Source organism: Aspergillus melleus (assembly GCF_016097325.1).
Source record: "Aspergillus melleus strain CBS 546.65 chromosome Unknown contig3, whole genome shotgun sequence".
Taxonomy (NCBI): domain Eukaryota; kingdom Fungi; phylum Ascomycota; class Eurotiomycetes; order Eurotiales; family Aspergillaceae; genus Aspergillus; species Aspergillus melleus.
This window is the reverse complement of record NW_025763372.1, coordinates 4,938,677-4,966,021: the sequence shown is the minus strand read 5'-3', so window position 1 is coordinate 4,966,021 and position 27,345 is coordinate 4,938,677. Positions and strand designations below refer to the sequence as shown.

The following is a 27,345-nucleotide window of genomic DNA, read 5'->3' as shown; positions in this document are numbered from 1 at the left end:
GCAAAACGAGACCTCCTACATTTCGGAAGGGTCTAGAGCTGACCATACGAAGAACTCATATTCTGCGCGACTTACGTCCGTACATCTGCACTTATGAGCACTGTAGAGATGCAGATCAACTGTACGACAGCTTCGGCGACTGGGTCAAACATGAAACGTTGTCGCATCGGAGCAAGCCCGACACGACCAGCGGTGAAGATAAGACTTTGTCTACTCAAGCGTCTCGAACGTGCCCGTTTTGCCTCGAAGATGGAGGAACCCATCATATCGCGATGCATCTTCGCAGAGTGGCCTGCTTTGCCCTTCCACGATCGGTTGGAGGTGACGATGAGTCATTGCAACAGAGTCAGGCATCTGATAGAACAGATATTCAATCAAGCCCTACAAGGGTTTCTGACATAACAGCAGAGGCTTCGTTGGTTGGAGCAGAGTCTTTGCCCGAGGCCGATTTGGAGGTCGATTCGAACCATAATCCAGCCACTTTGGAAACCATCCAACAGCGAATAGATTCCCAAGGTACAAGATCGAGTATGGGCCAATTCTTGGAAACCCTCAATAACGAGTCAGCTGAGTCACGAGAGGACCTTCGTAGCATTGGTGCCACTGAAACGGATGATAATGATTCGGCCTCGACTTTTAACCTAGACGGCTCAGACAATATCAGGGTAGAAAAATATGCGGCCAAATCCGCATTGGAAGCGGCTATTGCCCTGCGATCCAAAGCACTAGCCAACGAAGATATGACAGGGGCTGCCCTGACCCGAGCAGATACTGAGAAAACATTAGCCGAAGACACAGCTAAGCTTAAGGAAGAAGCAGAAGCAGAAGCGTTTGCTCCAGCGGATGCATCAGCTGCTGCATCGGAGGCAAGAGCATCAATATCTGATGAACGATCTGCTCAAATGCCTTCTCCGGAAAAGAAAGCGGCTATCCGTTTCAAAGACGCTGTTGGGAGAAAGTTTAGCTTTCCCTTTGAATTATGCAACACATGGCAGGTAGGATGGAACCTCGCACTACTGGTTCTTGATTGGCATGTTTGGATACAACTAAAAAGATACTATAGGGGATAGAAGAACTCATCAGGCAAGCCTTCTCGCGTATCGAGGTTATTGGCCCCCAGGTTGCTGAAGGTAACTACGATCTACTGGGCCCGGATGGCCAGATAATCCCTCCACATGATTGGGAAACGACGATTCAGCCTGGCTGGTCTATTGTTATGCATATGCGGCCAATTCCTGAAAGTTCCAAAAGCGCCGATCCAACACCAGCGGGAGAGGTGGGAAAGCGCGCAAGAGGTAAGCCAACCTTCATATCTAACTTGTCTACGCTGCCCAATATCATACAAAATTTATATAGAAGCTGATGATACATTTTCTTTTTCTTTCTAGCAAAAGCGCCAGGCCCTAAGGCATTTGCTAGGTGGATGGCCGGCGCAAACAGACATCGCCTCAATACAGCCTTGAAATCAGGTAGAAAGGCTAGTGTGTCTCCATCTGGTCCATCGTCAGCTGCGGGAGAGGCAAACCCAAACACTACCCCAGCTAGCGAGCCCTCGACGGACAGTAATGCGTCTCGTCTATAGAGGAGAGTCAGGCGAGACTCTTGAATAACAGTGAGTTAACCTTTATCCCCATACCTTGGAACTTGCTTCCCGAAAGTTATACTTATCACCTCCTAAGGTAGCAGGGGCACAAAACAGCTGCGTTGTTAGCAATACTGGACCGTAGCTATGGCGGTGTCGGCCCGGAGCACACCACATGTTGTTAGGCACAAAGCCCATGAAACGTAGGTATGAATCAACGAAGGATAAGTTGCTGAGTGTAAGGTTGGAGCGCCTTATAATCTCGCTGGAATCTTCCGATGAATCGTAGGCCACGTCAAAGGCATGACCGCAGCCTTCAGGTTTCCGAGCGCGTCGAGAAGATCAGCGGCGATCTCAGCCTCGCATAAAAGTATCGATTCTTGATCTAGAACGTTCGTCACTAGGAGACGGGACTGGAAAGAACACGGGTTTAGCATCGATATTGACCAGAAGATGAAAAGAGCGAGCGCATAAACAAACGTACAATGCGAGTTTGTAGTCTGGATTCAGCAGGTTTCATCGTCCCAGTTGATTATTCTGGGTATCCGTGGGTGATCCCCGATCAATGCATAGATCTCAGCTTCGAGCCGCATATTTCGCCGGTGGTCCCTCTCTTCCGGGGGGCAAAATGGATTCGGGATGGGAGTCTTTACCACCGCGCCAGACGGTAACCGCTCCAGGATGGCTGTGCCGCCCCAAGCGAGCATTTCACCCTTGGAAACATAGACGACCTGACCATGTCGCGGGTCGGGAGCCTTAGCGGTGCTGGAAATGCAGATGTATGTAATATCATCGACACACTTAGAAGTCGCGTCGCTCTTCCCCTGCGTAGGCAGCTACACGTACATCGTTAGAGATGGGAATATGGCTTCGAAGCAACTTACTGTGCCCTTTGCTACTTCAGGGTCGCTTAGCTCTTGAACCTCCTTTTGTCGACTCGGACGAATGAACAGGGTTGTTAGGAGAGTAGTGAGTGAGGACCAAAGGAAGCGAAGGGGAGAGAGTACTAATCCATAAAGGAGCCGCATTATGAAGAGCAAAGAGCCCTCATGCCCTATTGTGCACGAAAACTATCCCGACGCTGATTCCGTGGTGAAGGGTACGGGAAATGAACGTTCCCTATCAAAGATGCAGGGACATTGGAGATGGGGCCCATATGAGATTTCTGAATAGGTTCAGATATGCGCGCTGGTGAAGGGTTTGCGTCTTTGATACTAGTTTGGGGTCAAGTCTTTCAGATTGTTGATGTAAATCTTGATTTGATGGATGCATGAGCAAGATCAAATCTGATTGTTCTATGATCTCGATCTTTTCTTCGAGAATGACTTCAAGAGACTCCATTGGAGCTCTGCAATCTCCGAGTCATCGCATGGATCAGTATCTCTAGACACTTTTGCTCGAGTGCCTGGATGAGCGTTACTAGGATGTGTTTGTTGATCATGCTCACCAAAAGCTGTTGAATGGATGGAAACGTTTGGCAGTATGTACCTATGTCTCAAAAAGCCAAGAACACAACATCTACCAGGCGAGAGAACCTGGCTTGTAGAAAGCATCTGAGTATCTAATTGGCAAGTCAGTACATAAACACGTAGCGTATATCCCAGGAACTGGTCAATGGCACAATATCAATCACCGGTCCGATATACTATCAAAAAGGGCAGTAACCAAGATGCATCCAATTCCAAAGATCAACATAGTCTTTGCAACACTAAACATATAGTTGCTCATCTATCAGCATTCGCCACAATGGAGGCGACTCTCAATCAATCACGATATTCATGTTGTAGTTGGCTGTGATATGCATGTTGTGCTCAGGGCTTTCTCAGAGGCCTAATGCTCTACACTCTCCAGCGTACAAGGAAATAGCTCTCGCAAACTCCCTACTGGTGTCTGGTTTCATTCCGGGAGTTGTAAGTCTGTAGGTATAAGCGGTAATATATCTTGACTAGCTCATAACTCTCTACATTTTATTCTGACAGATCACTGGAAAGAGCCCTATATATTCAGTTTAATCCAGCCTTATCTTACTATACAAGATAGAGTAGCATTGCTTCAACACTAGGATAAAGTATAGAGTAAAGACACAGAGACAGCAAATGAGTCATGACTCAATCCTAACAGCCAATGGCATTACCTTATTCAATCTCTTAACATTCCCATGAAAAAACAGAAAAATTCAACATCAAAAACGAAAGAAAAAAAAAAATCAGCCACACCATTCCAACCAACCACTCTGCAGTTAACTAACCCAAACCCGCCTAGCCGGTCCCACCCGTCACGCTAAACCAAACTAATCCCAAGCTAATCCCAACCAAGAAAGCCAAGCCAAGCCAAAAAGAGACAAGACATTTTCTGTCCCCGCTTAGCTGTCCAATCCAAGTCTCCAGAACTAGACACAATTCCATTCAACATCCGTCTTCGCCTTCGCCTTTGGTTCACTCCGTTGGACAGTGGGAAAGTGGGACCCTTTTTTCTACGGTGGACTCGGATTTCGGAGTTGTGCTGCAGGTCCGGCAGACCTGGTTTCTTTTTGGGCTAGACTATGTACATGACCTTACCTAGTCTAGTCTGGTGCTGGGTTAATCTAACTCCGTGACTAGTCCCTAATCGATGATTCTCACCGAAGAGAAGACACAAAAGAAAAGAAAGAGAGAGAAAAGAAAAAAGGTACCCGGATGTGTGGATAGAATCTTCACCTATGAAGATGATTCATGTTCATGGCGATGAAGCTAATGTAGGTACTGATCTTGTACCTGACTTCTGTACGTAAGGTAGGTAGTTCGTAGTCGTACATTTATTATTTACCTTATTTTATTCTACCTTAGTCCGGTTGGAGAACAGTCAACAGGGCTAGTAACTTCGCTGGCTGGTACACTACATGTCAGAATTCTGGGGTCCTGCCCTAAGTCTGACTCTGTCTCTGACAACTTTCTGTCGGCCTCGGTCCGCTCATAGCTCGGGATCCAGGCGGGATTCAGTCGAACGAGCACAAACGGCGTTTCACTTTCAGATCCTCGGCGATTGATCGATTGATTTCCCCAACCTCTTTTATTTTATATCAAGTCTATGTCAGCTGATGGTCTGTCTCGTTTCTCGCTAAACAGGACTCTATACCATGTACAGTGTGTACACCTGTTTCAATGATATTCTTGATAATATTAGTTATGATTACTGATAACTGGCACCTCGAAGCTAAGAAGTAAGAACGGTGGTTGACTCCACTCTACCTCCTCAGCTAAATTTCATTTTCTTATTGACTCCGTACGGATACTCCGTACTTCTACTTAGTCCGTACTAGGAGGAGACCACTCCGGAGTTCTGGTTCTAGTGCCCTGTCACGAGGGCAGTCAGTCCAAGACTGAATCTGAAAACAGTCTCCATAGATCAAACCAAGTAGATCTACCAAAATCAATAGCAAGGATCTTGTTCAATGTTTGATATTCAATATTCATAGAACGAGCGTAATTCATGTATATACATCTATCGCGTCACCGTCTCACGTCACCATCACATCTGCTCAGCAGGTTGCTCTCACGCGGACCTGCGCGAACCATCGCTCATCCCATTCCAAATTATGTATGCGAACTCTCTGAGGTATATATTATGATACAACGAAAAGGAAATAATGTACGAAAAGCAGTTATGCAAAATTATGCTTTTCGTTTTCTTTGGGTTTCTGTTTAGTTGTCCTGCTTCTTCTCGTGATGCCAGTCCTCCGGAGTCTCGGAGTCATCGGCATCCAGGGCGTTCATCTCGTCTTCCTGGGCGTTGAGGTGGTGGAACACCAGCCAGAAGACGATACCCGCGATAAACGAAGCGCAGGCCAATCCGACAAACATCCACATGATGGCCGGGTCGAACGCAGCGGGCGTCAGGGCCTCGGCGATAGCGGATCCGAACGCGTTGGTGAGCAGGTACATGGACTGCACGAAAGACTTCATCGACGGAGGCGCCTTGGTGTACGCGTACTCAAGACCGGACACGGAGGCGAAAATCTCGGACAAACCGATGAACACGTAGGCCGGGGTCTGGATGGCGATGTGGACGTCGTTGCCCTGGGTCTGGCCGTCGACGATGGAAAGGTCGCAGCCAGGCGATCCGTAACAAGGTCCGGCAACGTAGATGAGATGCTGGACAATGGCAGCGTACATCATGGCCAGAGAGGCGACGACGAAACCCAGCGAGATACGGGTGATGGGGCGGAAGCGGATACGCAAGCGGCGCAGCAAGGGGTACACGAAGGTCTCGAGCAGAGGGATAAACACGATGATCGAGATGGGATCAAAGTTCTGCATCAGATCGTTGGGGATGCCGTGACCGTTCATCTGACCGGCCTGGGTGACGAAGTTACTCGAGAACTGGCCGTAGACGACCCAGTAGACAGGGTAGAAGGCGAAAACACGGCAGGCAACCAGGGCACGCTTGAGCTCATCGATGAAATGGTCGTCCCACGGCACGGCACGAGAGCTGCCGTTCTCGGCCTGCCAGGTGGGCTTGGGAGCGTCCATGTTGCGGTTGACGATCATGATCCACAGCGCCTTGAAGGCGTCGGTGATGATGGATCCCTGGGGCGGGCGGACGACGTAGTACTTGCGGCCGACAATGAGCACCGTGGTACCGACAGCGAACATGCAGAGACAAAGCAGGTATCCGGACCAGAAGCCGATGTCCCGCTCCATGTAGGGCGTGGCCAGAAGCGAGAGCGATCCGAGGTTGATACAGCCGTAGAAAATCATGTAGATACGCTGGATGGTCAGGGCGGGATCGATGATAACCCGCTCACCCTTCTTCGTGGTGGACATGGCCATCTTCTTCCGCTTGTATTGATCGGCAATCTGGGCAGGTTAGTCTCTCTCCGCAGATGCACAGGCCAAGATGGGGAGGTTGCTTACCAGAGGAGCAACGTTACTCTTGATACCACCAGTTCCCAGACCGATAATCAAGATAGCAACGATGAACCCTCCCAGACCAGCACCATGGGCGAGGGCGGTAGGAATCGACGTGCAAACCAGGATAAGCAATCCAACCAGGTAGACGATACAGAAGAGAACAATAGTCTTGTATTTGCCAAGGTACTGATCGGCAACGATGGCACCGATAATGGGAGTAACTAGAAGGGTCAGTATATCATGACGCGCCGAGGACGCAAGTGCGGAAACCTACCATAACACCAGAATTGGAAGAAAGTGGTCAAGCCAGTAGCACCCTGGTGACCCATACCCAGAGCACCACGACCCTGACTGCCGTCGAGAGGAAGGTTGACGTAGTTCTGGAACATACCAGACATTCCGTAGTAGGTGAAGCGTTCACTCAACTCGACAATGGCCACCAGCCAGGCCGAGATGGGCAGGTTCTCGGCGACGTGACGCAGAGCCTTGGACTCGTCGTCGGTCGGCTCCTCGCCATCGGGGGTAGAACCGAGGGGTTTCTCGTTGGCATCGGCATACTTCTCATCCACCACGGGTTGTGGTCTGCAAATGTTAGTGACGATTCCACGGACGGATTGAGTCACACAGCCAGCCGAAGAGATGGGAAAGAAAGCAAGGGAAAAAAGTCAAAAAAGGCAAACTCACTGAGTAATCTCAACCTCTTGATCTCTGACAGACATGTTGCTGAGGTGGACGAGCCAGGAGAAATCCCACGGCAAGAGGAAAACTTTGGACTCAAAATTTCCTCACAGAAGATGCGCACGAGACAGCGAGACCGAAACGGACATGGACCTCACCTTATAAGCTCCAGGTATTACTCACAGTGGGAGAGACATGGGCCATGGTAGCCGATGCGGGACCGTCTTATCGCAAGAAACATGGGAAGGCCCCATCGTTAGACCATGACCAGAAAAAAAAATAAAAAATCCAATCGCGTGGTGCGAAGGAGGCTAGTCGGATCCACGAATGTAACCCCAGAGGCGTCGAGGGCAGAAAGCAAAGATATGACAAGCCATGTTAAGCATCAGCCGAGCAGCCACGGAGATTGGGGAGACTTTCTGGAAGCGGCCAGTCGGAGGAGGCCGATGAGTCTGGGCGAACTGCCTTGTTCGGGATGGTGTCAAGTAGTCGGGTCTTAGTCTCGTCGACTAAACGACCAAAGCCCGGAGTTTTTCCTATCGTTTTTCTTTTTTTTCCTTAATCGGCGAGAGTCTGAGGGCGAGAATTGGGGCAATCAAACGGACCCCCGCCGTCGCCACCGGCACCACCGCTTCCGGAAAACTGGAACCCGTTAGGTAACGGATTGCCTTTCGTGCTGCTCACGGCTTTAGACAAGGGCAGATAAGCATCGCTCATCTTATTCGTAAGTCTGACAAAGGATCCCGGAGCAGAGATAGCCAGCGAGCCGCCAAATCCTGGAGTCCTGGAGTCCTGGAGTCGGCGTGCGAAGGTTCTTCCTGGCCAGCGTCGGTTGAGCTTCTCCCCGAGGATAATCTTCTCGGTTATGCCGGCTGTTTCCTCCACCAATATTTCCTTGGATATCCGACCGAATATCACCGTCCATCGAGTAACGATAGTCGAAATCATGCTGATGATCCAATCCCCAACTTCCTTCCAACCTCCAGGATACCCACGCCCACTTCCAATACCACGTCGCTACCCCGGAATGCGGAGAGGGCCAAAGTCAAACCCAATCCCAATAGCCCGATATGGGTTCCCCGTAGTGCCCAATCATCGTCACATGGTTGGTAAGTTGGTTTAGAATTAGTTGACTTCCCCGCCAGGGATGAGGCCAGTCGTAGGATCAAAGCGAGGCCATTGATTATCGAGGACAAGGGGTGTGGAGTTCCATCGGATTTCCGACCGGTTCAGGCCGCCAGCACCGTGTTCGGCTGGTGAGAAGAGGGGTCGTAAGGTAGTATCGACTATCGAGATCATCTGAGAGGACAGGCTCTAGGAAGGAAGCATGTCTCGCGGCAATAAGACGGACCATCCATGTCGTGTCACCTGGATCATCCCGCAGAAGAGGTCAGCAAAAAGGTCCAAACACCCCGAGTCAGTGAAATTGGACTGAAATTGAACGATTGATCCGGTTTTCTTGGCAAGAACGACAAACGAAGAGAAATGACCGATCGGAGCAGCGACCGGCCACATTAAGTACCCCTGGTGGTTGAGGCCTTATCTCCCAGGCCGCCCTGCTCCGACTTCGCATCCCCCCAACGATGCGTCACCGCCGACTTCCCTTCGTGAGAAACAATAAACATGTTGGAGAATTGGAGTCATGTCTCTCTCACCTATTCCTGATAGGGTTATTTGGCCCGATTATTCCGGTTTTTGCATGCTGTTGCCATTGTCCTGAATCCCGATCTGCCGTGTCTATAGGGTCGAGGCGTGAGGACCGCAGGAGGCATCCTTTCTTCCAGACACAGGCGAAAGAGGAGGGGGAGAGCATCCCTTTATCTTATAGACGAAGGTTCATGCCCAGCTTTTTTCCGCGTGTACCAAGACGGCCGAAATAGTGAGGTTGTGATACTGGCCAATCTGGGCTGTCTTGACTTTCTTGGCTGGCTTACCGACGAGCTCGGCGTCTTGGAAAGAACGCCATCGCCTATCACGCAGCTCGGATAAGTCGCACAGGATGGCTTGGGTGGAAGGGGCGATACCTCTGTTCATATCTAGGCCATGGCGATGGATGTCGTGATTGATCTTCGGTGCCCCCCCCCCCCCCCCCCTGCGGAAACCGTCCGAAGGAACTGGACTATGGGGTACATGTCTGCCTTTTTACCCGGAAAGATGATGAAAGCGACCAATAAGGCAGAAGGTGGTGCCGATTATCCCCAAGCCTTGTTGGGACTACATAGATCCCTGCCGTTGGACTTGTCGTACAGTACAATCTGGACGGTTGCTCGCAAGTCTTAGACATTGTGTAACCATCTTCAGAACTGTCCAAAAATGATCCATCATGCTGTCAACCAGTCTACGGAGTGTGGCTGATTCTCCGACGACTGTTTAAACCCGTCTCCAGTTCATCATCAAGATGGCGTGCTGCGAAGGGCGTAAGCAAGTGGATCATCTGCCTGCGGATGACGGACGGAGCCTTGAGCGGACATATCGGAAGTCTGGACGTTTCAAATTGTCCCTCATTGGGGTGACTTCGTCAGGATTGTCGACACTCGCGCAGAATTGACCTGATTGAATATCAAGTCTACAGGGATGAAGAAGTTTCCTTCGACAATTATCGAATGATTGTGTCCTCCGTTGTCAAATCCATGGTGATGGGCAATGGGAAGGGAATGACCGTGCCAGAATAAGAGGCAAACGGCCAGCGATATCGGACCTGATGCAGTAGCTAGAGTATTAGCCCGTGCTTTGTCCAAGAGTCTAGAAGCTTGAATTAGGATCAAAACCTCGACTGAGTGATTCATGCTAAACCTCCCTGTCGATAAACAAGACCATGGGCTCACCGTATCCATGCGAAATGATGGATGGGGCCGAGTGGATGCTCCTGCCTCATGTAAAAGACGCCAATCGTCTGGACTCATCTCAGGATCCTTTTTGTGGACCAGTCAGGTTTAATATAAGACCTGTGCTGGATCCCTGATGAAATCCTTAAAATGGCTGCTGGAAGGATGCATCGATGGATGATGTGAGGATCTACGAAAGACGAGGGAGGGGGCAGATGACCTTCAACAAACGTTTGCAGGTCTCGAATGCCTGAGGCCCTCAAAAGCCCAGGCATCTCTTGTAGTGGCCTAAGATGGAAGGTGCAGTTGTACCGCTGCCAAAAATAGACCTCATTCGGGTAGAATTATATACAACATCTTCCATGACACCGTTGTGATCTCTTTCCATCCACTGAAAATGCTCATGAATCCAGTCAACTCGGACATCCAACCCACCCATTCAATCCATCGGGTCTTGTTCGATCGGGCGGTGGCCATCTAGCACCGATATTTCTCATCCCAACAACGTACGACTGACCTATAACGAGGATCCCACGGCAGCTCGTCCAGACCCCTATGAGTATTAGCAAAGTCGCTCAGCCTTCTGAGTCAGTCATCGGAACCACTAGCCTTTCTTCATGGACGGAAAGAATTATCCCAGGCCCGACCCAACCACCCAACCACAGGGCCCTGGAAGAAGAAGCTGTCACTAGTTAGTTCTACAGGGTTAGTGAAGGTCCCAGGCCCATCCCAACCACCCAGCCACAGGGCCCTGGACGAAGTCTAGTTAGTCTACGGGGTTAGTATGCGAGCAAAGGTCCCAGGCCCGACCCAACCAACCCAACCATGCGGCCCTGGGAAATGGAGCGTAACTCCTGTGAAAGTCGTTGCAACAAGGTCCCTCACTCAACGCATTAGCAATGTCACTAGATCCCCTAATTATCCGCGTTCACTCACCTGTCCCCAAGGACGAACAGATTTATCCCAGGCCCAACCCAACCACCCAACCACAGGGCCCTGGAAACAAACTGCACAGCTGGGTTAGCTCTACGGGCTAGTATACGAGCAAAGGTCCCAGGCCCGACCCAACCGACCCTACCATGTGGCCCTGAGAAGTGGAGCGTAACTCCTGTGAAAGTCGTTGCAACAAGATGCCTCAACGCGTTAGCAAATCACCTGATCCTCTGATTAATCAAGTTCACTGACCTGTCTGTATGGACAAAGCATCATCCCAGGCCCGACCCAGCCACCCAGCCACAGGGCCCTGGAAGAAAGCTGTGTGGGTTAGTTCTACAGGTCCCAGGCCCGACCCAACCAACCCTACCATGCGGCCCTGGGAACTGAAGCGCAGCTCGCTGAGTTGTTGCTACAATCACCTAGTGTGTACCTAGGTAACTAGGTTGCTAGGTAAGGAGGAGACCGTTCCAGATCGCTAAGTGCATTAGCAATGTCACATGGTACCTTGATTAGATATTCAGGTTCACTGACGTGTCCTTATAGGCAAAGAATCGTCCCAGGCCCGTCCCAACCACCCAACCACAGGGCCCTGGAAAGAAGCTGTGTGGGTTAGTTCTACAAGGTCCCAGGCCCGACCCAACCGACCCGACCATGCGGTCCTGGGGACTCATCAATAAAAGATGGGATGGATGAAACAGAAGTGATGAGGTAGATATAGTCGCAGCGAGCGAATTTGCAGAACTATTCGCTGATCAGTGGATGCCAACGAAGCAAGATAGCCTACTGACCTGTCTTCAAGAACAGACGAAATCATTCCAGGCCCAACCCAACCACCCAACCACAGGGCCCTGGAGAAGCTGTAGCTAGGTTAGTTCTACGGGTTAGTATGCAAGCAGGTCCCAGGCCCGGCCCAACCACCCTACCATGCGGTCCTAGGACTCATCCATAGAAAATGAGATGAATGAGGATGAAACAGTCACAGCGAACCGAATGTGCAAAGCGTTAGCAGATCAGTTGATGTCAACGTAAAAAGGTGGTCTACTAACGAGTCTCCAAGAACAGACAGAATCATCCCAGGCCCAACCCAACCACCCAACCACAGGGCCCTGGAGAAGCTGTAGCTAGGTTAGTTCTACGGGTTAGTATGCAAGCAGGTCCCAGGCCCGACCCTACCACCCTGCCATGCGGTGTCCTGGGACTCATCCCTAGAAGATGGGATGAATGAGGATGAAACAGTCACAGCTAACCAAATGTACCTGACAAGGTCAGAGTACGAACGGGGGACTGTATGTAGAGAGAAGGAGGAAACGAGATATGAAGTCGGATGCAGCCCAGGAGGTCAAAGGAGAAGAGTGGTGAGAGAGGAGAGCGGTGGAAAGAGAGGAGAACAGTAGACAGAGAGGAGAACAATAGGCAGAGAGGAAGACAATGGGAAAGAGACCACCGGAAAAGAGATGCGAGTGAGTCACAGCAACTGGACAACTGGACGTATGCATGACGTCCATCCATCATATGAGAAAAGCTCATGAATCTGATGAAGAGAACAAGCAGGTTGATGAAGAGAGCAAGTAGGTTGAAGCAGAGAAGGAAACAGCAGAGCGGAAGATGGAGAGAAAGGAGATGAGCTTTTATGTGGGAGGACGGAAGAGAGAGAAGTGAAGAGGGAGAAGAGAAGGGAAGGGTTGTAAAGGAAAGTTCCTGTAGCCCTGTAGCCTGGAGGTGAATGACGGTTTATCTTCATCACAGGGCACGCGACAGCAAATCATTTTACGCCGTAGGGAGTCATCTCCTGCTAATCAAGGTAGCGAGTTTCCAATAATATATTCCGATTTAGTTGAACTATTCACTATGTATAAAAGTATCACATGAAGAAATAAGGAAATAGAAGAGAGAGAGAGAAGCAAAAAGGGAAAAAAAGCGACCCAGTAAAGTCCTAAGCAATAGCATGAAACATATCGTAAAGGTGATCTCTCATCCTCGGTTTTTCTTTTTTTTTTAATACCTGAAACGAACCCCAGAAAGAAAAGGAAACAGAACTTGAATCGAAATTGGTATAAACCTCGTCAGATAACATATTGAGAGATACATGCCGTCGGTTTCTATGATTGATCATCACGCAGTTTGTTGGCCAAAGTCATGTCCAGCCCAAATCTGCTTTCCCTCATGTAACTTTTCTCGTTTGTGACTCGCCCATCACAAGATTCCTTATCATCGCATGCATGGTAAGAGAACGGAGCGTATCCGGAGTAAATCGTAAATGATCGAAAGACGCAGAGCTGATGATGCGCTTTAGACGGTGTACTTGGCCTTGGCCCGTGTGCTGCCGCTGTGGGCGCTGTCCGTGTGTCCCGAGAACTCGACGACATCGCTCTCCTTGAGGCGAAGGACCTCCTTGAACCGTCTACCGATCGACTCCAGGACCTCCTTGCCCTGAGCGGGTGTGCGGGTACCGGCCTTGTCGCCAGGAAGACTCTTGCCGACAGTTCGCGTCCACAGACCAACACGGTAGAAACCCTTACGCACGTTCACCACGACGCCCATAACCTCGCTGTCGCCATCGTTCTCCAGGGTCTCGCCAATAGCGGCCAGCTGGGCGTGAAGCCACAGCTCATCGATCGGGACGGAGCGCTTGTCCTTGAATGAGTACGACCATTTACCACCGTGCTTGTTCTGGGGGTCTTCCCACTCGGGCCGGATTCCCTTCTTGAAGAGGTGGTAGTCGGCCTTGAGGCCCAGTTCGGAGGTTGGCGTGATGTTGTTCTAGCAGAGAATCCGGTCAGCCAAATCTGAGGTGTGAACCACAAATGAGAGAGATCATACGTAGATGCCCCAGAATTCTTCGACGGAGTTGAACGTGACAACCTCCTTCAGAAGATCGTTCCAGTTGTCGCCCTAGAAAGGAAATATTAGCAACCCTGTCGATGGTTCGTCGCGTCGATAACTTACCTTTCCACTGGGAGGCTTTGTGAACCAGAGAGTCCAGTCGTGCATGAGGGGATGCTTCACGTTGAAGTTGTCGGCATCGTGGAACACCGTGACCGAATCTCCGTTGGCCTTTTCGGTCTGTTCGGTGGGTGCGGTGTTCTCGTTGGTCACCGGTAGGGGAGGGTTTTCAGCGACAGCGGCCATTTTGAATGTGAAATTCGAGTGAGATGAAGGGTTCTTTCGAGCGACTGAGATAAAGCGGGGGAGACTGCGGTGATAGAAAGACCGAGTGGATTATCGGAGGGGCGAAGAAAAAAGTCTTGGTGGGAGCGGCAAATTCTGAGCGAAAATCGACCGTCGGAGAGGAAGGAGCAACCTAGGAGAAGAAGGTTGAGGAAGAGCAAGTAAAGCGCGAGGCGACGAGGGAGACAGGTATCTGCTCCAGGCAGAATCACAACAAGGTGTGGTGACGGAGGCTTTGGAGGATTCTGCGGGCGAGAGACAATCTGAAGTTTTGAAGCGTTTGGAGCCGCCGCAAGCTGGATGGGCGACCAAACCTTTCCCGATCGGGCCTCCGCCTTCTGGCCCTTCCAAGCCCTAATGAGCAGTCATACGGAGTACACCGGAGTATGAGAGGGTGGACTGGACACAATCTAACCACCAGAAAATTATGCCAGAACGCCATTATCTATCGATTAATTTGACAATCACAGTTGTTTCTCCCGGAATCAAGACATAATATAAAGAAAGGAGAGGAAATTAACCTCGGGCTACCACTGCAGACAAACTCCGGCAAAGAGAACAAGAATTGAATTTAAGAGAAATAGAAGAAAACAGGCAACACCAAATATCCCCACCAGCTCTATGTAGTTCTGAATATCTATATTTAATCGAAAATGTCTAAAAGCGGAAGCGCCAGATGATGTCCAGAAGAAAGGAAGGAAGCACAGCGGAAAGACCTCTATGACCCCAGAAGAAATCGAAAACAGATGCCGACGTTTGCCAGTTGTACAACCAAGGGTATCACTAAATGCAGGTCTTGAAAACAAGATATGAGACAGACTATTGATCGTCGCTGGTGATCATACTGAGAAGGCAATTCCAGCCTATTGACTTGTCAGCATACTTCAGTAAACCAAAAGTTCAAGACACGTACCCAAGCTGACCACGTTGACGACCAGTACCCGGAATTCAATCGGGACAAAGGCAAAGTTGACGCCTTGGACCAAAGGCCAGATGGACAGGTTGGCCTTGTATGTGGGAAGGAAGGCGTTGCGCCACTTCTCGACGGGGTCGGTCCCTTCCATGATAGCCAGGGAAGACAGCAGGCAGGACAGGTTGATGGGCGTGAAAATGGCTTGATCAGCGACGACACGGGCAACGATGGTGCTCTTGGTGCCTTTGAGGACGACGTGACGCTGAAGGAAACCGAACCATGTCGTAGCGGCGGGGCCGAAGATGGCTATGGAGAGTCAATGGACGTCCAGCAACTTCGACAACCAAACAGGATCGAAATGACAGAGGATGATGTTCTTACCTCCACCATAGATGGCCAAACGGGCTGTCCGAGCTAGATCGTGCTTCTCCCAGCCCTTGCGATCGACAGCCTGCTGAGCGAGAACATCTCCGCTACCAAAGAGAATCTAGACCGGATGAGTATAAAGATCGTGGTGCAAGTTGAAGAACGAGAGGAATCGTACAAAACTGGTAGCACTGGCGGTGAGAATGGGCGACTTAGCCAGTTTAGCCTGGTACCTGGTAGCAGTGACGTTAGCTTGGAGCTTTGAGACATGGGGGGACGATCCAGGGAAGAATAGACTTGACGCACCAACGCAACATCTTGACGAGAATTGAGGAGTGAAAAGAAGTCCAATTGATACAGTTGAAGACAATTGATGCGACTGGAAGCGAAGTCAACGACAGCGAATGGTGGATGGAAAGAAATGACGGAGATGATCGATCAAGGAACCGGGACAGAATGATATAAGAGAACGGAGAACCTCCCCCAGACCGCTGATAAGAAGAGGACGAACCCCAAACAAGCAAAGGCGCGACCGCCGACCGCCACGCGGGCCACTCATTGGCAGCCGCCGTCACATGACGTGGGTCCCTGGACCGGGTTGCAGCCGTTGCCCAAAGGGGCGAGCCGCCTAGGGTATAGGGCTCAACCTCGCTTAGCGCACCCGCCGGCGAAATTTCGCTCCCCCAAACAGTTGTGGATAGCGAGCGAAAAAGTCAACCTCGACGTCGACAACCCTCAACGAACACCCCTCCCGTTCAACTCCCCCCCAATCGCCATATAGATCAACATGGCTGACGCCGCTCCCCGTGGACGTGGAGGATTTGGCTCGCGCGGTGACCGTGGTGGTGACCGTGGCCGTGGCCGTGGTCGCCGTGGTCGTCGCGGAGGCGCGAAGGAGGAGAAGGAATGGCAGCCCGTCACCAAGCTCGGCCGTCTCGTCAAGGCCGGCAAGATCACCAGCATGGAGCAGATCTACCTGCACTCTCTGCCCGTCAAGGAGTACCAGATTGTGGACTTCTTCCTCCCCAAGCTGAAGGATGAGGTTATGAAGGTACGGAAACGATATTCTTTCAAACAGCGACCGATATGGTGCGGAGGACAAATTGCGCATTGCAAATGGTGGAATCAACCGGAATTTCGATACATTGGCAACAAGGGAAATTCGACATGGAATTCGCAAGGGCGTTGAAAGACAGGATTTGAATGACGCAGTTGCTGACGGGTTATCAAAAACTACAGATCAAGCCCGTCCAGAAGCAGACCCGTGCCGGTCAGCGTACCCGTTTCAAGGCTGTCGTTGTCATCGGTGACTCCGAGGGTCACATCGGTCTCGGTATCAAGACCTCCAAGGAAGTCGCTACCGCCATCCGTGCCGCCATCACCATCGCCAAGCTGGCTGTCCTCCCCGTCCGTAGAGGTTACTGGGGTACCAACCTTGGTGAGCCTCACTCTCTGCCCGTCAAGCAGAGCGCCAAGTGTGGTTCCGTCTCCGTCCGTGTACGTTACGATTTTCCTGTCCTTTGAAGTGGTAGGGAAGACAGCAACTAATTCTACTAGCTTATCCCCGCTCCCCGTGGTACCGGCCTGGTTGCCTCCCCCGCCGTCAAGCGTCTACTCCAGCTTGCTGGTGTCCAGGACGCCTACACCTCGTCGTCCGGTTCGACCAAGACCCTTGAGAACACCCTCAAGGCCACCTTCGTTGCCGTCGTCAACACCTACGGCTTCCTTACTCCCAACCTGTGGAAGGAGACCAAGCTCATCCGCAGCCCTCTGGAGGAGTTCGGTGACGTTCTGCGTCAGGGCAAGAAGTACTAAAAAAATAGTGCAGTGATGGGAATAAATTTGCATGATTGTTTTTGAAATCGAATCATTTTCCTACGGGGTTTTCTTCTACTTTTTTCCTCTTCTTTTGGCTGTAGGATCGGCAAGGCTCCAGCGAACTCGACACTTAACGCTTTTACGGGATTGATGGTGTCTACGGTTGTAATATTCGAGAGAGAAGCACGATATAATTAGCGTCAAGTCAATAAACTTCCTCTCGCCAGTCTTGGTCTGCCTGCATCTCGACATCAGATGGTTCTACAAGCCTACAGTAGACTACATATTAGACGTAGAACCCGCCAAACGCAGTTCCCCAAAATATACGTAGCTCATGGTCATAACCCAATGCTCTGCGTGCCTTCAATCTACACCGTTCTTCAACTCATCTACTGTGACATATCAGACTTTCTAATCCACCAGTCACAGTCCAGGCTGCATGACATCTGTCCACCTGAGCTTTCATTAGGAACCAGTATCAACCGGAGCATAGAATGATTGAATTCAAGGCCCAAGGATTTAACTCCATAATTCGCACGGGCAACTGTGGGTCTGCTGATATGCGGCGCACGGAGCCCATCAATGATCGGTGACCAATAAAGTGTAGTAAATTCATCAGTATGATTTCACTGAATTGGATTTTGTACGTGTGGTAGTGGACGAAGGGTTTTATTAACTTGTTATATAAGAAGTATAGTTCCATTTGGAAACTCTACACAGTTATGAAGTTTAATTGAATGGTAGTCTCTTGTACCTTGTAAAGTGTATTGCCTACAGATCATACTCGAATATATATTTTGTGCGGATCGGAAGATAAGGTCCTTCTAGATCTTGGTCTCCACAGTTTATCCTTTCCATGTCGTTGCTTTTCACTAGCATTCTTTGATTTTGATTCATATAGCTTGCAAATAAAATAGCATATAAATGTGCGAAACACAATCAAACCCTCCAAAGAAGCAATTTCTCTCGGCTGTCCCGATCTGGAAGGCCGCTAAAAATCTTGCAGGTCACCCAGACTAACCGAAAAGGGACAGAGCTCAGCTGCCCGGATTGGCGGGGATACGCGCCCTTCCCCATGTCTTCCTACAGCTCATGGAAGATCCTGGTCAAGCATGCACCTCCCCTTTTTCCGCATCGTCATCTGTGTCATTTGGACTCTGCTGAAAACCGGCTCTCTTCCCTCCACAATGACTTGACCTTGATCGGACTATTTTTATCGTCCACACCGTGTCCTTGCGACCCATGATATGATCGTGTACTCACTCCTCCTGGGCCTGCTGGCCCTGTACATCGTTGGTTATGTTCGGCGCTTAGTTACGTATACACGTCGCATTCGACCGCTCAAGCTGCCATACGTGGTGGCTTTGTTCTCCGACTCTGATCTCCCCGTGATCATCCTGTACGGATCGCGATCGGTTCGATATGCCATCAAAAACTGGCTGCCCGGGTGGTTATCCGACCAGCTGAGCGAGGCGAAAATCATCAGCCGCTGGTCGGTCAAGGATCGTATGGCGAGGAGGCTGGGCGGTGTGTTCTTCAGAGTCACCCCTAAAGGCCCTGTCTGCAATGTCTCCGATGCGTCGGTTGCTTCTCAGATTTTTGGTAATCGGGGGGAGTTTCCTAAGCCGACGCAGCAGTATGGTTGGTTTATGCCTGTGTGCTTGATATTTAGGTGGATTTAAATGCTAATTGCGAAGATCTTTTGGAGTTGTACGGTCCGAACATCGTCACGGTAAGTATTGCTCTAGTATCTTATACTAGGACTGAACTGATGAGTACAGGTCGAGGGCAAAGAGTGGCAGCATCACCGCCGCCACACGGCCACCACATTCAATGAAAAGAACAACGCGCTGGTGTGGAAAGAGGCGATTCATCAAACCACTCAAATGATCGAACATTGGCAGGAGACGTCACCAACTGCGACCGAGACAGACTTCCTGGTCGAGAGAACCAGAGAAGATGGCCTCAAGCTGACCTTGAATATCCTATCGAGGGCGGGTTTCGGAGTCCCAATTCCTTTCAAACCGGTGCAACAAGGCCAGGACAGCGACCCGGAGGATATCTTCAAAGATTCAAGTACTCCGCCAGCAGGTTTCGACTACACGTTCAGCGCCGCAATAGCGTATGTGAGTATAAAAATCATCACGGTCATCCTGGCGTACAAGATGATTCCTCGACGGCTTCCACGACAGCTTGTTCCGTCGTTTGTCCGAGAGAAGCTAGCAGCGTACCGGGACCTCGACGCGTACTTGCATAAGCTGGTTGCTAAGTCGAAAGCTGTCGTGCAACATGCAGACGAGAACGCGGGAAATCTGGTCCACGGCATGCTCCTATCTCAGATGCGCGGGGATCAGGAGGGGGGCGATAAAGGTCTGACCGATCTGGAAATCATGGGCAATATGTTCATCTTCGCGATCGCTGGACATGAAACGACCGCGACGACCTTCAGATACGCACTTCTGCTCTTGGCGCTCCATCAGGACGTCCAGGACTGGCTTTATGAAGGTGTCGTGGAAGCTACGCGTGACGAGCCCGTTGAGGTCAGCGAATGGGATTATGACCGCTTGTTCCCTAAACTTATCACTCCATTATGCGTTATGGTACGTCAGGCCCTATATCAATTCCAGCTACACATCTATACTAACGAGTGATACAGCTGGAAACTCTCCGTCTTTACCCCCCTGTCATAACCATCCCCAAATGGACCGGCTACTCACCCAGCACCATCACCTACCGCGAACAAGACTACATCCTACCCCCCAAAACCAACATCAACATCAACGTCAACGTCCTCCACTTATCTGAAGAGTACTGGGGGCCCGATGCCGAGCACTTCCACCCCCAACGATGGGACGCATCGAACAAGGAAAGTTTCCTGGCCAAGAACGCCGACACGCCGGGTCTGGTCGCTGCTGGCTTAGAGTTCTCGACTATCCATCGACCTGTTCGCGGCGCGTACGCCCCATTCAGCGACGGCGTGAGGGCCTGTCTGGGGAAGAAATTCGCCCAGGTGGAGTTTGTGGTCGCGCTGGCTGTGATTGTCAAGCAGTTTCGGGTGGAGCTGGCGGAGGGCAGTGTGGAGTCTCGGAAGAATGCCGAGAGGGTGTTGGAAGGGGGGATTTCGGTTTTGACGTTGGGGATGGAGGAGAATGTTCCGCTGCGGTTTCGTAGGAGGTAGGATTGAGGGTAATGATCAATAATGGAATGGCTTTTGCTATGTTTTGCCTTGTTTGGTTGTCTGTTTGGGTATTTTCCTTGTGAACCTTCCGTGCTCGCTAGGGCATTGTGTAGCAATTTCATCCAGAATATTATTGGATACAATCGTGTGTTTTCTTGCAGATATCTCACTGAAAGATGGAATATGGGAACATTGCATTTTTTGGTGCAGCATTGTAGCTTGCAGGTAGACCTGTAGACCTCCAGATAGTTGCCAGACCTGGTCATTGTAAAGCTATTTAGACATTGTTCATAGATAGGTCTCTGGTTTCGCACTGAACAAATGGAATGGCTAGAATCCCTTATGAGGCAACAAACAAGATCATATACTACTACCTCCTACGATCTTGCTGTATCATGGCACATGCTATCTGTTTGTTTTGTTCTTTATACTTAATAAAGACGTTGCTATTACAAACTACCATAGATCACAAGGGCTCATTTACATCAATATTGTGTTCTACGTTAGTTCCCAATCATGCTTGAGAAATAGACTCAATATTGCAAACAATTGCATCCATAAATTTGCTCTATACAATGAACCAAATCACAGTCCACATAGCATGGTGCAGCCGTAAAGTCAGGCAATCCACTGAGTTTGCCTTGTTCTCAAAGTCATTCACTGATGGAAGTCGTTTGTCTCTCCCTCTTTCAAACCAGGTGAATCAATTCACCCTTCCCTTCACATTTCTTTGCCTGCCTTCTCAAGACCTGCCAACTTCCCCAACCCGAATTCTTTCTCTTTCTTCACTCCGTTACAACCCCCCACGCTCCCCTCACGTTTTCCCATCCTCTGCGCAATGGCGACAAACGAACTCAAGATGGACGACTACCCAGCTCACTGGAAAGCCACCCTCATGGGAGAAGCGTTCTGGAAAGACGCTGAAGAGTTCAACCAGCCCATCAGTGATAGTATTGACGCGAGTGAGTTTCCTGTTTGCTTCCTCCCACTTCTCACCTCACCTTCCTAATACCTACTGACCCTCTCCCCTTCCTCATCTCCATCTCAGATTCCCACCCTCCTCTTCTTTCCAGATTCCCCTTCAACATCGGCTCCGAACAACCTGCCAGCTCTTATCATCACCATTATCCTCATTGTCAAGATCCTCAACAACAGTCCCCCCAACTCGCAGAACAACCTGAAAAGCGCCACCGACGCTTCAGCACCAGCGACGCTCTCCGATCCTTCGCGTCAAGAGCATCAAGCCCGTTCCCTCCTACATCTCGCGCCTTCGACCTGCGCCGGGGCCGCTCTCAAACCCGTCCAGCATCCCCGTCTAGACCGCGTCGATCGAGCTCCATTCTCCGCTCCACGTTCAACATGCTGAGTAGTAAGGCTCCGGAGTCTGTGGATGCTTCCCCTGAGCCGAGAAAGAGTGCTCGCATCCCGGCTAACCAGGCGACTCCTATTCATCCACTTGAGGGCTTCCGTGGCGGAGAGACTTGGGCGTTGCTTGATAAGGGAAGACGGAGTTTGGGCTTGGATTTGTTTTTGCCTGTTGACGTGCTGAAGGAGGAAGAAGATGCAGCAGCAGCGAAGAAAGCAGAAGGTGAGACAGGGCAACAGGAGGACGAGGCATCTGAGCCCGATATCATCCAACGAGCCGCGTTTGAGATCCTGCCCAGCAAAGAGCTCGAGCCACTGAACCAGTTCCGTAAGTTACGGATGCTGAAAATCACGAGCATGATACAGTCGTATCAGAAGGAGATCTGGCAGGCTGCGTGGCTGAACGTCGAGTTGGAGGAGCTGGAGTTGGAAATGGTTTCGCAGCCGCGGATTCGGCGTCCGTATGTGGACCATTGGCCGTATATCAAAGGCGGTTGGAAGATGAGTAAAGAGGTGTATGGGGAGCCTGTTTACTAGTGAGCTTTCCATTTTCATTACACTCGGGCTTCTTTCTGTTCATTCCATGCCTGTCGTCGCTTTTCGGGATACTATTGTACACCATCTCCAGCCGGTGATTCCCCAGAACCAAATTAACTCAACCCCTTCCAGTGGCACCGACATGAGCACTGGGGTCCTCCACCGCAAAGTCGGCCGCGGCGAATATCTCGACAAAATCCTCATGGAAAAAGCCAAGATCTGCGCACTCGCCGTCGGCCGCTGCCGACAGCGCCTCTCGATCAAGACCCTCCGACTAACCGGGTTCGTTGTCGACGCAGACCCCTTCCTGCACTGGTTCGACCCGAAGCGTCTCAAGACGATCGAATTCAAAGACTACTGCGTGGACGCGGGGTTCTATCTCTCGGTGCCGATGGCAAAAGTCTCGGTGCTGTTTCCGCGCGAGGTCAACAATGACACCGCTGTTGTCGCGGTGCGTGCGGTCTCCATGTACAAGGATTTGAAGGTCGTTCGGTTCGAGGGGGGAAAGAAAGTGGGTGAGATTCCGTATCGTGGACCGGATAGTTTGAAGGAGGAGATTCCGCGGAATCTGGTCCCGGGGGAGCTGAAGGGCGAGGTTGATGAGGATATTGAAATCGACTGATTGATTGATTGACCGACTGTGTTTGGTCAGATTGATGAAGTGTATCTCAACAGTTTACAATGGACAAGAGGAAATTTACGCCCCCAGGTGTTCTTTATCGCCCCGTTTCGACAGCTCTTTTACTACTGCCTGTAGGATCCGACGCATTCCGTCGGTCTTTGGCATCCTGGGTAAATCGGTTTGGACCTAGGGCGTGCCGTAGGTAATATTTTACAAAACGAGTTCTGTCCTAGTCTCCATAGTCCTTGAAATAACTAACATAAATGATTGATGGTATACCGTACAGCGGCGGTGGGTTTACCCTCCTTCCTGATGAATGCATACTTTCGTACGATGCACTATTCACTCTTTTCTTGCCCTCTCTATCCCTTCACTCTGCTACTTAATTCATCTAGTCTGCCGATTCGGTGAATATGGACATTGCTGTCGGAGAAGAGATCCTGTCTCTCGCTGAATTTCAAACCGCTATACCCCCTCCGTCCTTGACACCAAAGAAGCGCGGAAGGCCAGTATCATCATACGACGAATATCTGACGTCGCAAACCAAGGCGCAGGCCAGGGAGCTTGATAACAGCTCTATCTGTTGGAACTGTGAGCATCGTCCACAGACGTCTGCCATGTGATTCAGAAGACAGACCGAGATGTCCGTAACTCCTTCTATATAACCTTCATCCCCGTTCTAACAAACGAGCCCTGTCGTTATAGTTCGAGGTCTACAGGCGCCGTGGTATGCTTAGCATTGGCTCGGTGTCCGATGTTAATAACGACATACCTCTACCTCTGTGCGGTCTTTGTCACAAAACCTTCGACGATCTAGTCAATCCAGGATTTGTCTTTATACCCACAGAACTGGATTATTTCCGAGAACATGAAGCGCAGGACAAGATCCGCAGAGCAAATCACTTGCTACAGAGGCGGACGCTCCTGCAGAAACAGAAACTATTCAACTGATACCAGGACAACGACGACTGTCTATGTAGTCTGGCTGATCCCGCAGACGATCGAGATCCGGACAGCGTACATCGCACATCCGCTGGTTCCCCGGAAGACCAATATCCTGCAATGGAGACTCGCAAGGAGTCACCTTCTGCTAGGGCCGTTGAAAACAACTTGGGCGCCACTTGAGTCCTTGCATCTTTCTCATACGTCTCCGCCTCCGTATCCTTGCGCTGATACTGCGAAGGCGGAGATCCCAAGGAGTCTAGTCCCGTCCTAGGGAACACTGATAGCGGGGAGTTTACATGGCTGGCTTTTCTGCGCATGGTTTCAAATTCAGCGGGCCCATTCGTTGTGCGGCGTTTCAATATGGCAAAGGGGGCGACATCTTTATGGTACTCTTCTCATATATGCAACTGCGAAATCATAAAGGTGCCCAGTGGTGGGATGAGCGCATGAAGGGCCATAGAGATAAAGAGGTCGAAAGATTTGTAGCTAACAAGCTGGAGGATCTGGCAGCATATGATGAGGTCAAGGATAAGGTCGACCACTACAAGGCCCTGATGGACAACGAGGAGGTAGCAGCAGAGGATTTCATTTCCATTGTATCCTCCATTCTTGGCATTGATTGATAGCTTTGTGCCAAGTTAAAAGAAAACCATTGCATTTGTGTCCCTTCTGCAGGCTAAGAAGCCCGGTCTGCTTTATTTTCTTTCTTTTCACTTTCCAGCTCCTCCTTCAAGTCTCTGGCCATAGGGATTGCGGCGAAAGCTCGGGGGAGCGTTGAATAATATTTCAGTTTACTGTAGACTCTCATTCTATGAGAGGCCTATGGATCAACGCAGTAAGAACATATAGCACAACATGTAACATTAAAAGATAAACTCACTAAGAAACCAACTACCAACTAAAGATGTAGGAGAGATCCGCTTCAGACTCTTCCTAAAGACATACCTAATAACGATACTATACACCAATAGATCCAATTCAAACAAATTCATAAGACATTAAGTAAAAGATAACAATTTAACAGAATCAACTACCTGCGTTACTAGAATCTCATCTCTCCCTCTTCCAATCTGTTCCGACCATGACCAGCGGACTGATCGACATGACGTCATATTATCATACCACCTCACCACATCACCTCATTCCATCACATCACGACTCTCCTTTTCTCCTACTTCTTCTCTCTCATACTTCCCCACTCCTGATCTCGACCCAACTCGACTCCACTTCCATAACCGTATTCACAACATAAGTTAATAAGTCCAGAATCGATCAAGCACCCTCCTCATCACCAACCCGAATGGCGCCCTCGTTGCCAATTCCATTAGTCCAGAAGCCGTCGACGTAGAGGGTTCTAGTATCGATCGTGAGCGTCAAATTCCAGCCCAGTTCACAATACAGAGGATTACAATATGAAATCTAGAAAGGGGAAGAGGATGGACTTACATTCCAGGCGAACTATCATGCGCAATCAACAGCCAGTAGCCGAGGATACCCTGCTGAATGATATCATACACGGCGAAGAGGATACTCTCTGAATCGACGTTGACTTTCAAGGCGAGAGGGCCGGCGGCGAGGGCACTATTTCTGGTCAGTTTCGGTGACTCACATTTTCAGATAGACATTTAGGATTCAAGGAAAGGAAGTGGATGGGGAGGAACGAACATCGGATACAACGCCTTCACCAACAACGCCACCCCCGAGAACGCCCCAAAGAACCTCTTCGTCTGCACATCCTTTCTCTTGGCCGCCTTGCCACCATTCACACCGACCTGATACACAACCACCAGGTACGCAATCGCACTGATTGCAAACCAAACCCATCTGCGCGCCGTATGGCCCGCATAAGTCGCGAACAAGCCGGAGCCCAACATCGCGTAGTCGGCGGCCACCGCGACGAGGAGGTGAGCGCCGGGCAGACCGGAGACGAAGGACAAGTTGATCAGGGTGAGCGGCTCGGTGAGGAACCAGTTCACGTAGCGCAGCCAGAGCACTTGGCGGTACCAGTCTGTGGAGGTGTCTGGGACGTGCTTGTGCGTGTGCCGGATCAGGTCGTGTTTCCAGGTGATGCCTTCGCCGGTGGCAAAGGCGAGGTAGACGAGGAAGGAGATGGTGGTGGTGAGGGCGATGAGGGTGTGGAAGACGCGTTTGGGCTGGGGTGGTTAGCTTAGCTTTGATGGGTTGGAGGATAGAAAATGGGAAGAGAGGGGACGTACTACGGGCGACCGGCTGGCGAGAATGTAGAAGATGACGGACGAGAGGGCCATGAGAACGGTGACGACCCTGATTAATCGTTAGATGTCTTCTATGGTGTAGATGGGCGAGGAAGATACCATAATGTGCGCTTTCCAGCATCGTGAATCTCCTGCAGGATAGGAGTATCGCCCGGGATGACGGTCGGAATAGGAGAGACAGGCGAAGTAGGAGTCGGAGCCGGCACAGGCACCGGCTCTGACTGAAGGGCCTCGAGCATATCGATAACAGCCATGGGGACAACTATAGACGATGAAGCCGTAGAGTCGTAACTGCACTCAAAAGAGGAAACGAACACAGAATGAAACACAAGATGAACGTCCAGTTCACACAATAATCAGAAACAATCCAGTCAAGCAGAAACCCACCCCCCGGACCATCATTCCATTATAAAGCCGAGACAACGACGTTACGAGCGACAATCGTCATGCTGACCTCGACGGTGTCGTCATCGAAGACCGGGTCCGAGATGCAGCCAATGCGGGAGACGCAACCCCGTCCTGATTCTAACGGTCGCGAATCCTGACTTTCGTGCTGCGACGCTGACTTGGGAGACGTGGCCGGCTTTTCCTGGCTTGGAGTTACACCGGTCTGCAGGCGACGGCGTGAAGGTTGGCACGATGCTGGTATTGCCACGGTGGATGGCTATGGGGACGTCGGGAGATCGACTTGTATATGGATCTTGTAGATCCCTTGCATACTGTCTATTTCTGGTTTCCAAGATAAAGTAGTAGTCACTGACCGCTTTAACTGCTAAAGAACTCTCTGTACTGCTGACAGGGCTGGGGATGATCAATGATGCCCATGCCCATGACTCTGGATATCCGTTCGTCTCGGATCCATGGAACTCCACTCCTGTCCAACGGCGATGGATTGGAACGCCATTCAAAGTCCTACTGTGGTATGACCCCTCAGGTTCAACTTCGACTCCAGCAAGAGCTGCTTTACGCTGAAAACGGGAAAGACTCTGATGACTGTAGAAATAACGTCACGATACCTAAAATTATACCGCAGCCACTCCAAGAACAGCGTGAGCCACAAGCTTGATAGCTGCCGGATTGCTAACAGTGGAAGTATCCCCAATCTCAGCCATCTCATTACTAAGGATCTTCCTCAGTATCCAACGCGTGATCTTCCCCGAGCGCGTTTTCGGAATATCCTCTGTACGTCAGGTAAAAGGGTGACGGACCATAGGGTTGACGGCTCGGTAGAGCTCGCGATATGGGGAATAGAAGACATCATGGCAACAGTGTCCTAGATCCAAATTTGA

At 50.5% G+C, this 27,345-nt stretch overlaps 9 protein-coding genes across 9 annotated transcripts; 4 read left to right on the top strand and 5 right to left on the bottom strand.

The window, feature by feature from the left end:
* Positions 1 to 5,262: 5,262 nt before the first annotated feature.
* Positions 5,263 to 7,190, bottom strand: PTR2_5 (peptide MFS transporter; the record flags this gene model as incomplete). Its single annotated transcript, XM_046088471.1, has 4 exons — positions 5,263 to 6,417; positions 6,475 to 6,692; positions 6,746 to 7,053; positions 7,156 to 7,190. 4 exons carry the CDS (start codon positions 7,188 to 7,190, stop codon positions 5,263 to 5,265), a joined length of 1,716 nt encoding a protein of 571 aa, XP_045944441.1.
* A 517-nt stretch (positions 7,191 to 7,707) lies between these two features.
* On the bottom strand, positions 7,708 to 8,097 carry LDX57_006752 (uncharacterized protein; the record flags this gene model as incomplete). The annotated part of the gene is made up of 1 exon (XM_046088470.1): positions 7,708 to 8,097. One exon carries the CDS (start codon positions 8,095 to 8,097, stop codon positions 7,708 to 7,710), a length of 390 nt encoding a protein of 129 aa, XP_045944440.1.
* A 4,616-nt stretch (positions 8,098 to 12,713) lies between these two features.
* TIF45 (eukaryotic translation initiation factor 4E) lies at positions 12,714 to 14,348 on the bottom strand. The gene is made up of 3 exons (XM_046088469.1): positions 13,857 to 14,348; positions 13,731 to 13,802; positions 12,714 to 13,670 (listed from the first exon to the last, which is right to left on the bottom strand). The coding sequence occupies exons 1-3, from the start codon at positions 14,037 to 14,039 to the stop codon at positions 13,200 to 13,202; spliced, it is 726 nt and encodes a 241-aa protein (XP_045944439.1). The 5' UTR covers positions 14,040 to 14,348; the 3' UTR covers positions 12,714 to 13,199.
* Positions 14,349 to 14,897: 549 nt separating this feature from the next.
* SYM1_1 (Mpv17/PMP22 family protein) lies at positions 14,898 to 15,674 on the bottom strand (the record flags this gene model as incomplete). Its single annotated transcript, XM_046088468.1, has 5 exons — positions 14,898 to 14,941; positions 14,992 to 15,297; positions 15,373 to 15,478; positions 15,536 to 15,590; positions 15,664 to 15,674. 5 exons carry the CDS (start codon positions 15,672 to 15,674, stop codon positions 14,898 to 14,900), a joined length of 522 nt encoding a protein of 173 aa, XP_045944438.1.
* A 470-nt stretch (positions 15,675 to 16,144) lies between these two features.
* Positions 16,145 to 17,172, top strand: RPS2 (40S ribosomal protein uS5; the record flags this gene model as incomplete). The annotated part of the gene is made up of 3 exons (XM_046088467.1): positions 16,145 to 16,408; positions 16,597 to 16,854; positions 16,915 to 17,172. 3 exons carry the CDS (start codon positions 16,145 to 16,147, stop codon positions 17,170 to 17,172), a joined length of 780 nt encoding a protein of 259 aa, XP_045944437.1.
* A 1,250-nt stretch (positions 17,173 to 18,422) lies between these two features.
* On the top strand, positions 18,423 to 20,353 carry LDX57_006748 (cytochrome P450; the record flags this gene model as incomplete). The annotated part of the gene is made up of 4 exons (XM_046088466.1): positions 18,423 to 18,816; positions 18,873 to 18,907; positions 18,957 to 19,775; positions 19,832 to 20,353. The coding sequence occupies 4 exons, from the start codon at positions 18,423 to 18,425 to the stop codon at positions 20,351 to 20,353; spliced, it is 1,770 nt and encodes a 589-aa protein (XP_045944436.1).
* Positions 20,354 to 21,191: 838 nt separating this feature from the next.
* LDX57_006747 (uncharacterized protein) lies at positions 21,192 to 22,877 on the top strand (the record flags this gene model as incomplete). The annotated part of the gene is made up of 3 exons (XM_046088465.1): positions 21,192 to 21,315; positions 21,402 to 22,254; positions 22,388 to 22,877. 3 exons carry the CDS (start codon positions 21,192 to 21,194, stop codon positions 22,875 to 22,877), a joined length of 1,467 nt encoding a protein of 488 aa, XP_045944435.1.
* A 1,346-nt stretch (positions 22,878 to 24,223) lies between these two features.
* Positions 24,224 to 24,445, top strand: LDX57_006746 (uncharacterized protein; the record flags this gene model as incomplete). Its single annotated transcript, XM_046088464.1, has 1 exon — positions 24,224 to 24,445. One exon carries the CDS (start codon positions 24,224 to 24,226, stop codon positions 24,443 to 24,445), a length of 222 nt encoding a protein of 73 aa, XP_045944434.1.
* Positions 24,446 to 25,094: 649 nt separating this feature from the next.
* LDX57_006745 (opsin family protein) lies at positions 25,095 to 26,310 on the bottom strand (the record flags this gene model as incomplete). Its single annotated transcript, XM_046088463.1, has 5 exons — positions 25,095 to 25,176; positions 25,269 to 25,403; positions 25,488 to 25,975; positions 26,039 to 26,105; positions 26,156 to 26,310. The coding sequence occupies 5 exons, from the start codon at positions 26,308 to 26,310 to the stop codon at positions 25,095 to 25,097; spliced, it is 927 nt and encodes a 308-aa protein (XP_045944433.1).
* Positions 26,311 to 27,345: the final 1,035 nt, after the last annotated feature.

Excerpts from the sequence above, each read along its gene's own strand:
- TIF45 (XM_046088469.1), bottom strand. The coding sequence starts at position 14,039 with ATGGCCGCTGTCGCTGAAAACCCTCCCCTACCGGTGACCAACGAGAAC. Across the intron at positions 13,803-13,856 it reads CAAAGCCTCCCAGTGGAAAG|GGCGACAACTGGAACGATCT; the intron begins GTAAGTTATCGA and ends TTTCCTTTCTAG. Across the intron at positions 13,671-13,730 it reads AAGAATTCTGGGGCATCTAC|AACAACATCACGCCAACCTC; the intron begins GTATGATCTCTC and ends ATTCTCTGCTAG.